The sequence below is a fragment of the Carassius carassius genome, chromosome 45 (genome assembly GCF_963082965.1).
Source record: "Carassius carassius chromosome 45, fCarCar2.1, whole genome shotgun sequence".
In the NCBI taxonomy this organism is placed as follows: domain Eukaryota; kingdom Metazoa; phylum Chordata; class Actinopteri; order Cypriniformes; family Cyprinidae; genus Carassius; species Carassius carassius.
Genome location: NC_081799.1, coordinates 8,597,936 through 8,610,161, shown reverse-complemented (window position 1 = coordinate 8,610,161; position 12,226 = coordinate 8,597,936). Strand labels below are relative to the sequence as shown.

Genomic DNA, 12,226 nt, shown 5'->3' with positions numbered 1-12,226 from the left:
TAATTGATGATCTGACTGAATTAATATAGCATTAAAGAATAGTTCACCTAAAATTTTAAATACTGCTTGAAATTAGTTTCTTTCTTCATTAGAACAGATTTGGAGAAATGTAGCATTACATCACTTGCTCACCAGTGGATCATCTGCAGTGAATGGGTGCCGTCAGAATGAGAGTCCAAGCAGCTGATAAAACATCACAATAATCCACAAGCAATCAGTGAAAAGCTACATATTCATAAGAATCAAATAAATCATTAAGATGTTTTTACTTTAAACTCTCGCCTTCGGCCAAAGCAAGAGTCCACAATCCATAATAACACTTCCTTCACAAAGATGTTAATTCATTGTCTGGAGTGGTGTAGATTACTTGTGGATTATTGTGATGTTTTTATCAGCTGTTTGGACTCATTCTGATGGCACCCATTCACCGCAAAGGATCCAAATCTTGGTAAACGAGTTTTGTAATGTTACAATCTGTTCTGATAAACCAACAAAGTGGTCTGCATCATGCATCGTGTTTAGAAGAGAAAGATGAAATGAGAGCGTAAGAAAAAAAAACACAAGAATCAGTGAGAATGCAGCAAAGTAAAACAGATGGCCTAGTGGACAGAATGAAGATATATGACGACAACTGATGATAGTATGGAGGGTGGACTAATACATACGTCATGGCCTGGTAGATGGATTCAATCCCATAGCGCATTGCAAATTCATCAACTATTTCTTGTGGCACATCGTCAAAGTAGACTTTCCAGGCATCATCGCCACGGGCTTCTGGGATTTTCACCACACCCTGACCGAGGACATCTGTGATGTGATGAAAGAGGTTCTACAAGAAAGAATAGAGGCTTAAATATTAGTGACTAAAAGACCAGCATCCACTGACTGCTAATGAGAGATCTGTACATGGTTAATGCAGACACTGGTAGTCTATGAGCTGCTTGTGTTGCTCTACCTCATGTAGACAGGTGTACTGGATATGGTAGGGGGCCACTTTCTCTTCACCCTTAATTTCCACACTGATCTGAAGGCGGATGGCACCAGAAACAGCAGACTTGTCCGTTCTTTTCTCTGTGGCATGAGATATGCATGTAGAATAATTACTATATGTGCAGACATATTTAACCCGAGGGAATAGTGCAGTAAAAATAGCTGCTCAGGGTTAGATAGGATCTGAATGCATTTGTTTGTGTGTGTGTGTGTGTGTGTGTGTGTGTGTTAGGGCTGCACAATAAATCGCATGCAATATTTAATGCACATCTTGTCAGTAAAGCTGGTTCTGTAATCAGCTGTAAATCTCTACACTTGTATGATGGAGCAGCATTTACTACACGGAGCCGTTTTTCACTGACAAGCTGCGCAAAGCGTGCAAAATATGATCGTGGTTTTGTGCAGCTTGTCAGTGAACAATGGCTCTGTGTAGTAAATGCTGCTCCGCCTGAAATGGTTTCGCGTGCAGCCCTAGGGTGTGTGTGTGTGTGTGTGCCCACAATAAAACTAACTTGCCAAAGGACTCTCTTTAATGGTGATTGCCAAGGGAATTGTTTCATTCACTTGATAATTTCAGGTTTAATAAAGTACAATGAATAAATTAGCCTTTCACGTTGACTATACTGACTAACTACAAATTTGGATTTAGTGATGTGCGTTTCATTTTTACATAATATGGATGGAAGGATGTAGTTGTTTCAGAGCAGATATCATAATCGAACGTCATGAAAATAATTTAGTTACGATAGTTTTATGTATTACTAGTTAGACACAACTGGTTCAAGCTATATTTGAATAATCAGATTTTTTAGACCATATTCCTGGACTTGATTTTGAGAAACTGCAATAAAATAATAAAAAAAGAATTCATTAAACAATTTCATTATTAAAAATTATCTACCATCTAATAAAAATGTCTGCTATCTTTTAATTATCAAAAATAATTTTAGTTAACAATCACAACACTATAGGAAACAATTTGGTGCATAAATACAGAATGTGTAGTCACAGGGTTTTCTGTACTTAAAAGACAATTTACAATTAAGGTTTATTATTTTCATATTTGATATTCAGCTTTTCTCTCTCCAAACTGATAAATCCTTAGGAGGTTTTTTTAATAGAAACACTGGGTTCTTCTTTCCCTAACCATTTCCCCTGACAGGCAAATTATTGGGATAATTTATATGTGTCGGCTAAGTGGTGAATTTCCGACTGGAGTGGGCTACATAATAATCAAGGGAAGATATCTGCTTCAAAGGAGGGATGGAGAGAGAGAGAGGGGGGGGAGGGAGGGAGAGAGAGAGAGAGGGGGGGGGGGGAGGGGGGGAGAGAGAGAGAGAGAGAGAGAGAGAGAGAAGGGGGGGGGAGAGAGAGGGAGGGAGAGAGAGAGAGAGGGGGGGGGGGGGGAGGGAGAGAGAGAGAGAGAGAGAGGACGATACGGGTGAGAAACAGACAAGAGGACATGAAGCTGAATTACTGCTATTGAGAATAATTGTTACAGCAGATGTGGTGGCCAGAGATTCAGAGGAAAAACAATCAGAACAGTTGAACAGCCTTTACAAATGAGGACAGCAGAAATGAGAGAATAAACAAAGGCTAGATTACATCAGAATAATAATCAAATGTGAAAAAAGCAAGAGTGAGAGATAGAAACATTATTTGGAACAGTGGATTTCATGGTTGGGACGTCCTGGAGGCCTCTGGGCCACTGCACACTGAGGTAATTGGGTGAGAAGGGATGTGCTGTCAGGATGGGAGGCATGGGTAATGGAGTATACACACAAATCTTAGACGCATGGGCTACATCCCACTTACAGAGAGGTGGTCTACACCATTCATCATCATGAGCAAGTCCCACAATTCAGTATAGTGGTGTTTCTTGTACTACAAAGAACTAAAATACATTTGCATGACTAATACGAACAAAGAAAACGGACATTATATGGAATAGAGCAACATGAACATTTCTCAAAATTTCTCCAGAAGAAAGAAACTCATATGATTTCAGAACTGTGAGGGTGACTAAATCTTAACAGATTTTGTATTTTTGGGGGCGAGGGGGAACTGTCCCTCCAACAAGTACACAAGTCAATGTGAATGTTTTGTGCTCTGTAAGTGCCTTGGGTTTAATATTTTAGCAACAAAATAACCTCTTTCCTTTTATAGAGAAGTCAAAGCACAGCAGAGAGGTTTTCCACAAAGGACCAAACACATTAAAAAGATGCATCCAGCCACAATGACAGCACACAGTGTCGTCTGAGGAGATGCTTGCTCTTACGGCTAGTTTACACTCACACAACAAACATCAGCCTATACCAGATTAAGTTGGATCAGTGTAAACATTCCAATAGTTTCATTCCAACATTCTGAATCAAATAGCCAATTTTAATATGACTGAAATGCTGCTGGTTGTTGGCACAGTGAAAACAAGCTCCTCCATATCATGCACTTCCCTGAACTTCTACATTATCGCAGAGAGATCAAGACAAGGTGTAGCCTATACTCTAAAGCTCAATGTAAAAAAATAATACAAATAAAAATAAGAACATACAAAGCAGCAGTTGAGGGCTTACCGAGGTTATACCAGACGTCCATTTCTCCGCTCAGTGTGCGAACCTCAATGATGCTTTGGCCCAGGAAATCATCAGATTCTCTCTTTAAACGCTGCTTTACTCTTGACTTTATGTCGTCATCTTCATCCCAAACACGAACTTTGATGCGATCAGAGGAGTTATGGCATTCACTGGAAGACAACACATGTCTTTACAATCTGTGTTATAGATCAGAAACTATGTGTTTGATTTTGTAAGGCTGTGCCCTCCAGAGATTGCATTTGTTCGCCGCACACAAGTACTCCTTAAGACAATGAAAAATTATAAATTGCACTTTTATTCCTTGTGAGTCATAAACTAGTGTGATTTTTGGTAACACTTTATTTTTAAGACCAATTGTCACGGTTCAGGAGAGTACTAAGACACATATGTGTGGTGCTGCTGATATATGAGATGGCATTCTGACATAGAACCCAGATTCACTGCATCTTGTATGAGTCATGATACTCTTGTGAATGTGTGTCGAAGACTGACGTGAAAGAGAAGAAATTGTTAAATAAAGTTATTATTTTTGTTTTCTTTGCGCACAAAAAAGTATTCTTGTTTTCTTGAGAAGTATTCAAATGTATTCGTAATGTATGCAACGTATTTACGTGAATACATTGTTTATATTCAGATCAATGTGTAAACAACAAACAACGTACTCATGTACGGTGCTGCTGACACAGATCAGCATACATTGTTTACATAAGTGATATTCTCCAAAATGGTGTTATAGGGTGACACAGAAGAGACAAATTGTTGAATAAATTTGTTTTTTTTGTTATTTTCATACACAAAAGTATTCTCGTAGCTTCATAAAATTACATTTGAACCACTGATGTCACAAGGATTATTTTAACGATGTCCTTGCTACATTTCTGGATCTTGTAAAGATCCTTGCCGTCTATGGAGAATCAGAAAGCTCTCAGAATGCATCAAAAAAAATCTTAATTTATGTTCCTTGATGAACAAAGGTCGTACGGGTTTGGAACGACATTAGGGTGAGTAATTAATGACAGAATTTTCATTTTTGGGTGAACTATCTCTTTAAAATATGATTGGATTAAATAATATTAAAAACAGGCCAGTGGCTCATCCACAGCCTATTCACTCAGACAAGTTTTTTCCACTACTGAAAAGAGACTGGATCAAAACCTGGCTGACACACATTCTGAGTAAGACAGCCTAGAGCAACAAGGGAACAAAGAGTGACACTACAATCAAAGAGATGGTCTATGATTGGTCGAATTATACTTACAAATGATACTTTTCCTCCCAGACAGGATTGAGGTTGCCGTAGATCGTCTTGGTCCTCTTTTTGGTTTTACCCACCTGGACAGTCACGTAGGGGTCACTGGAACCAGTCTTATCTTTAGCTTGCAGTCCTTGAGCACAGACAACTATAACAAAGACAGATAAGACGACGGGAAGTCAGAGACATTAAAAATGCAATGACATTTCCAGAAAAATTACAATGTAAATGTTTTTGAACCTGTGATGGTGATCTTGGCTGACCACTTGGATGTTCCATCCAGGACGCTCTGCTTGATAGTCTTCATCTGCTGAGCATGGATAGCCTTGCTGACCACAAACACATCTCGGATGACCTCAAAGATCTCAGGCTTGTTCCTCTCACGGATCTTCATGCGATCCTTCATGGCCATAATGATGTTCTGAGTGCGGTCCTCGGCACCATGTTTGGAGCTCTTTTCAGCCGCGCCTGAATTAAAGAGTTAACGACGGTTAACAACATTTTTATTTGTGGAGATTGGATTAATGACACTGTAAATAACATGCAAACAAAAAAAAGTCAACAAATGAAAAAAAAAACTAAAATATTTCAAAATTAAAATAAATAATTATATTTATATGTACAGTTGTGGCCGAAAGTTTTGGGAATTATATAAATATTAGTTTTCAAAAAGTTTGCTGCTAAACTGCTTTTAGATCTTTGTTTCAGTGATGTACTGAAATATAATTACAAGCACTTCATATGTTTCAAAGACTTTTATCGACAATTACATGACATTTATGCAAAGAGTCAGTATTTGCAGTGTTGGTCCTTCTTTTTCAGGACCTCTGCAATTCGACTGGGCATGCTCTCAATCAACTTCTGGGCCAAATCCTGACTGATAGCAACCCATTCTTTCATAATCACTTCTTGGAGTTTGTCAGAATTAGTGGGTTTTTGTTTGTCCACCCGCCTCTTGAGGATTGACCGCAAGTTCTCAATGGGATTAAGATCTGGGGAGTTTCCAGGCCATGGACCCAAAATATCAACATTCTGGTCCCCGAGCCACTTAGTTATCACTTTTGCCTTATGGCACGGTGCTCCATCGTGCTGGAAAATGCATTGTTCTTCACCAAACTGTTGTTGGATTGTTGGAAGAAGTTGCTGTTGGAGGGTGTTTTGGTACCATTCTTTATTCATGGCTGTGTTTTTGGGCAGAATTGTGAGTGAGCCCACTCCCTTGGATGAGAAGCAACCCCACACATGAATGGTGTCAGGATGCTTTACTGTTGGCATGACACAGGACGGATGGTAGCGCTCACCTTTTCTTCTCCCAACAAGCCTTTTTCCAGATGCCCCAAACAATCGGAAAGGGGCTTCATCGGAGAATATGACTTTGCCCCAGTCCTCAGCAGTCCATTCACTATACTTTCTGCAGAAGATCAATCTGTCCCTGATGTTTTTTTGGAGAGAAGTGGCTTCTTTGCTGCCCTTCTTGACACCAGGCCATCTTCCAGAAGTCTTGGCCTCACTGTGCGTGCAGATGCGCTCACACCTGCCTGCTGCCATTCCTGAGCAAGCTCTGCACTGGTGGCACTCCGATCCCGCAGCTGAATCCTCTTTAGGAGACCATCCTGGCGCTTGCTGGACTTTCTTTTTTATGCAACGCAATGATGGCTGCACGCGTTTCTTTGCAGGTCACCATGGTTAACAATAGAAGAACAATGATTTCAAGCATCACCCTCCTTTTAACATGTCAAGTCTGCCATGTTAAAACCCAATCAGCCTGACATAATGATCTCCAGCCTTGTGCTCGTCAACATTCTCACCTGAGTTAACAAGACGATTACCGAAATTATCTCAGCAGGTCCTTTAATGACAGCAATGAAATGCAGTGAAAAGGTTTTTTTGGGATTAAGTTCATTTTCATGGCAAAGAAGGACTATGCAATTCATCTGATCACTCTTCATAACATTCTGGAGTATATGCAAATTGCTATTATAAAAATTTAATCATCAACTTTTCCAATTTCCAATATTTATGTATTTCTCAAAACTTTTGGCCACGACTGTATGATAGTTGGATAAAAAAGTTAATCCATTAATTAAAAAAACTTATGGATTTGTTTTGATTATTTCTTAATAAAAAAACTACAATTTAGTTTTTGACAGTTTGTGTCAAAGTTAAAGAACTTGAACGTTCCATTTGCCAAAAATACTCTGTCAAAACACCCTAAAAAAAACAACAACTGTAAAATATAGCAAGCATCACCTCTAAATCATTTTCTTAATTTTGGCTAATGGACCTGTCAACAAGGAAGATGTCACTGAAGGAAGTCTATTTGGGTAAATGAGTTCAACAAGACAGATGTCGAATATAGAACGAAATGTAAAAAAAAAAAAAGTCTAACCGACTCACTGTCTGACTACGAGTAAAAGCACCAGTAACCCCGGCTGTGTCTGAACACCACAAATGTGGCCTTCACAGGCAGCAGATGAAGGTAGGAAGGAAGCTGTCAAGCAAGTCTTTTGGTTTAGACATAGCACAGGTGCTCATACTTACGCTGCAGGCAGTCTGCATTCAGCAGCTCCTGACACTTCTCGTGACATTTGACCCCGCACTCCGTGCAGCGCATGCCCTGCCGCGCAATGCCCCAAAGAAGCCCCTCACACTCGTAACAGTAGGTGGGCGTTGTGGCCGTCCATATCTCAAAATTGTGAGGTGTTGTACAAGAAATGGGGTAGATTAAAGCTTGCAGCGTTTTCTTATACACATGGTTCTTCTGTAGAAGTTAAAGAGTAAAAGTAATCAAATATTTATTTAGAAAATACTTATTTTAATATAGTAAAAAAAACAGATAGAAGTTAAACTAACCAGTTCCTCATCTTTTATGGAGGAGCGCGAGGCCATCGCCGATGCAATGCCAGCCTTCCTGGCTTGGACCAGAGACTATCATACAAAGAATAAATGTTAGAGCAGTGCAAACAAATAGAAAATCTCTTTAAACACTCCTGGTAAAAGAGATGCTAGATACCAAGTGGAATCCAAATGTCAAAACTAAACATCTAAGCCAAAGTGCAAAAACACAGAACTTCAAAACTAGGGGTGGTGACTGTGGGATTCCCAGAAATCAAAGGGGAAACCAATGCCTGTGCAGTAAGGGGATGAGGGGTTAATAAAGAAACCAAACAATTACGGATAAGCCTAAGTATGAACAGAAGCATTTAAAATACCCTGTTAAATAGAATCAAACTACCCGCTTTAAAACAGCCCTTTGAAAGTGATGTTGGAGGAAAAGTAATAAAAAGAACTAATAAAAGAAAACCAGTGGAAAGAACCATTTTTTTGCTAGCTTGCATATATAGTATATCAAGTAAGGTTGAAATGGTTTGCAAATACATTCATTAAAATATTAAATATTTTTTATTGTAATACCATAATCCATATATTTATGGTATTTCACTGTAACAGCCTACTTTTGCATTGTCATGTTTTCTAGCTGTGTATTTGCAAACTATTACAGCAATACTGATCCTGTGGATGCAGTATGATCTTGATATACACAAAAAAGGTAGGTTCAGTCATATGGGTTATTCTCAAAACTTACCATAGCCTGACCATGCAGAGTGAATGCATTCAAAAGAGTTGTAGAGATTTTATTTTATGTTTTTGATGGGGAGGAGAGAGATCAGAGAGTTGTTTTACTTCACTTCATATCTTGTCAGAATTTAAAGTTATAAAGGCTGTCATTTATTGATTATAAAACTTAAAACTGCTCATATTCTGACATTTTTGTCTGAACCAGATTTGTCAGATCTGAACCAGATTTGTAGTGTTTTTACCTTATGTTATAAGATTGAAAAAGTAATATTTTTTAAAGATTTGGACTGATGCTGTTCCTACTGGAAAACAATACCATTTTGAGAATTATAATAAAAACGTTTGTAGCTTTTGTTCATTTTAATGCAAGGTGAGGCCACATGGAAAGAGTACTTACCACATCACTAACCAGAGGGATAGCTTTTTTCTTTCGAAGGTCTGGCATACTGTCAATTCCAAATATTCCACTCCCATTTCTGTGGATATCAACACTTTGTATAGGAGTATTTTCCATGCTTGATAATTAATACATATTTAAGACAATGAATGCTTAAATAAAATGTCACTAACTTCTTATAAATAATTCTATGTTTTCATAAATACTTCCATAAAAAAAAAGAAAAAGTAAAATACAACAATGCAAGTAGCAATAATGCTTAAATAGAAACTTACCCAGCTTTAATCCAAGCATGTCTTGAATTATCTCCATTTTCTTTGCCCTATGGCATCCAAAAACACAGTTTAGATTAATCAGTGTGTACAAGGGAAGCAATTAAACCTGAGCAACACCTAAGATAAATCCAGAGGACACAGGATTGGTTGAGTTTCACCAAAAGGTCTGCGAAAGCAAACCAAAACTAGACAACCAAAACATGACTTTGTATAGAAGTCCACACTGATGAAAGTACTTAATCTGATCGAAATGACTGACATGCAACTCATAAGATCAGCGCAAAATCAATAAAAGGGGGGAAATAGCAAAGCAAAAAAACCTTAACTTTTACGATAATTACTGTATATGAACACAGCCCAAAAAACACTTTTCACTTGTTGACAGAAATGAGTGAAACCATGAAAAACATTTAGCAAACTGCATCCGTGTTTTCCATCTGAGGTTAACCATTTTTTATTTTTTTTAAATGACATGAGCATTCTTCCTCAGATAAATGGAACTACAGCTGGATAGCTGGAGTTCCCCAAGGGCATGCGGTATGTTTCAACTGCTCTTAAAAGCAACAATGTAGCAAGACGAAGACCAGCATTTCAAGTTATTAATAATTTAAAAAGATGGCAAATCACATTAAAGTAAAACAAAACAGAAGCAAACAACAAATGTAACCATTAAAAGACAAACATTGAGTTTTAAACGCAGAGGTTTTCTGTATTTGGCAAACTCAAGAAGCAGGCAGCCTTGTACATGAATCATATGTTTTAAAAAATTATGCATTCAAATAAACTTTGGATGAAAGACAAAGAAAACTGGCATTAGTGAAAAAAAGAAAAAAAAAAGGAAATAGCGACTGAGAATTGACCAAAATATAATCATGACCTGGTCATCTTCCCTGCTTACCTCTGAAAGACAGAGCAGGACAATAAAGAAAAAAGAAAAGAACAACAATTGATAAACGGTATTAAAATAAGAAAAGATTAACAGAAGTGGGAACATTTTGTTCAACTTAATTACATGTTTAACTAACCATTAACAAAGACAATTTTTGTACCTTGTTTAAATTCCTCCTCAGAGAAAGTGTTCTTTGAGGCATTGGCAATCCTGGATAATTTATGTCGATGTCTCTTCTCTTTGAGCACACGTTGAATATTGGCAAGGCACTTCTGGTGGTGAGGGTCTTCAAGGGCAGGTTCATTGTCAAGACTATGCTCCACCTGTTTTCCATTAACATCTGCCTCCAGTGTTCCTGAATTGGTGCCCTCTGGACGTATTTTGATATTACCTGAGCCAAATGCCATTTGTTGAGCACAAGAATCAACAATGCCTGAACTCAGATCCACATGTTTTGGGCTAAGCCCTGGAATACACTGCAGATTCTGATCTGTTAGAGGCTCCTCTACAGTATCTAAGTGGTCTAATGCATAGTATTCAGTTGGAGTATGTGAAGGGGAAATTGTGCTAGGAGTTGACAGTAGAGGATCAAAGGCTTGAGAATTACGTTGCCGGTTTATTAATTCCCTCAAGTCCTTCCCATTGAATGAGGCTTCGATGCCTTTTTGAGGAGACACATTGAGATCTAAAGTTGCACCATCAGAAGGTTCAACAGTGTCTACATTTGATTCACTGAATGTGGTGCTATCCTCCTCAAGATCATTGGATATGGAGGGACTTGGGACTACAGACTTGTTGTCCTCATCTAGACACTGGGGTTCAGGTGTGTCAAGCTTTGTCAAGGCTCCCCTTAGAGCGGAGTGGAAGGTTAGCATGGCTTTACTTATCTTTACAACATCATATCCTATATTAGATGGCTGTGACTCTTCAGTGTCCGTATTTTCAGAGTAATCTGGGTCATACACATCTGTGCAAGCCCCGTCTGGCCAGTCTTTCTCCAAATCCACATCACAGAGGCAACGCTCACATGAGGAGTGTAGATTTTGGCAACCGTCACCACACTCTGTCATTCCAACGGTTGAACAACTAAGACTTCGTGAAGGCCCACTACACGATTCTTCAGCATATGCATCCATGGTGTGGTATCCAGAACTGCGAGAGTACATGCAATTTGATGTGCAGTCGCAGCAAATGTCACTGATAGTTTGATTCTTAGGATGCCTCCAATCTACAACACTAGATGAGCTGGATGGGGAATCATGGTTTCCAAACAGTAAGGACAGGTGTTCAGAGCTGCTACGTGATGAATGACTGGTCTCACCACCATTGTACCTGTACCATGTATCTGGGCGTCCAACAGTTTCCAATTCGTCTGCACTGTTCTGGCAGGAGCTGTAATCCTCCTCACTCCATCCAGTGTCTCCACTCCATCCTCCTTCTCCACTGACGCTCAACTGCATTTCCGAACATCTCCAACCACTGTTCTCTTGGTCAGTCTCCCTAGAATAATAACTTCCTCCTTGATCTCGACTGTTAGAACTGTGACCTGAGGATAAGGAACTAGTGCTTGTAAAATCTTGCCCATAAAGATGACAGTAGCTGGACTTCTTAAATCTGGAACAGGGTGCATCCAAGTTGTCAGAAGCTTTGGGATTGTGTAATTTGGTTCTTCTTGGTACATCTCGGTAATCAGTTTCCACATCACACCCTAACTCATTCGGTCTAGCCGACAGAGGTCTGCCTTCATTCTTCTCCAATTTTCTATGCTTTACTACTGGGCTTCTATTTCTACTTTGCGGGAGAGGAACGGCATTCTGCCTATCTGGACTTCTTTGATGAGCCACAACTCTTCGAGGTGATGGATTCCCTACAGCACCAACTGAATACAGCTCCTCAATTTCCAACAGTACAGCATCTACACAGCAAGACACCTCATCTACTGAGCCACTTACAGAGGTCAGGTATTGTCGCAAATCTGATATCTCCTCTTGGATTTTATTAATCCCCTGTAGCTCTTTCAAAATGTGGTCCACTATAGTGCTTGACCCTACTTCTCTTTTCTTGTCCGTGTCCCTACTTCGGCTTGGTTTATTATCCATGGCATCTCTTCCATCTACACATCCACTCTCTTCTGCTTGGTCTTTGGGCTCTATTTCTTTCATTCCCATGATGGATGGAATGGTGACACTGCCATCACTATTACGCCTCCCCTGCCCAATAACGGCACTCTTGGAGGTTTTAGTCTGACTT

At 39.2% G+C, this 12,226-nt stretch overlaps 1 protein-coding gene across 5 annotated transcripts in view; it reads right to left on the bottom strand.

Moving 5' to 3' along the window:
- unc13bb (unc-13 homolog Bb (C. elegans)) overlaps window positions 1-12,226 on the bottom strand; it is a 100,838-nt gene that overhangs the window by 22,574 nt on the left and 66,038 nt on the right. For all 5 annotated transcript variants that reach the window (XM_059540072.1, XM_059540070.1, XM_059540068.1 and 2 more), the window contains exons 11-19: window positions 9,088-9,134; window positions 8,813-8,891; window positions 7,690-7,764; window positions 7,378-7,597; window positions 5,077-5,304; window positions 4,843-4,984; window positions 3,564-3,733; window positions 956-1,071; window positions 666-829 (exon numbers count right to left, since the gene is read on the bottom strand). In XM_059540072.1, the coding sequence (XP_059396055.1) occupies window positions 666-829; window positions 956-1,071; window positions 3,564-3,733; window positions 4,843-4,984; window positions 5,077-5,304; window positions 7,378-7,597; window positions 7,690-7,764; window positions 8,813-8,891; window positions 9,088-9,134 (1,241 nt within the window). The remainder of the gene's footprint in view (window positions 1-665; window positions 830-955; window positions 1,072-3,563; window positions 3,734-4,842; window positions 4,985-5,076; window positions 5,305-7,377; window positions 7,598-7,689; window positions 7,765-8,812; window positions 8,892-9,087; window positions 9,135-12,226) is intronic.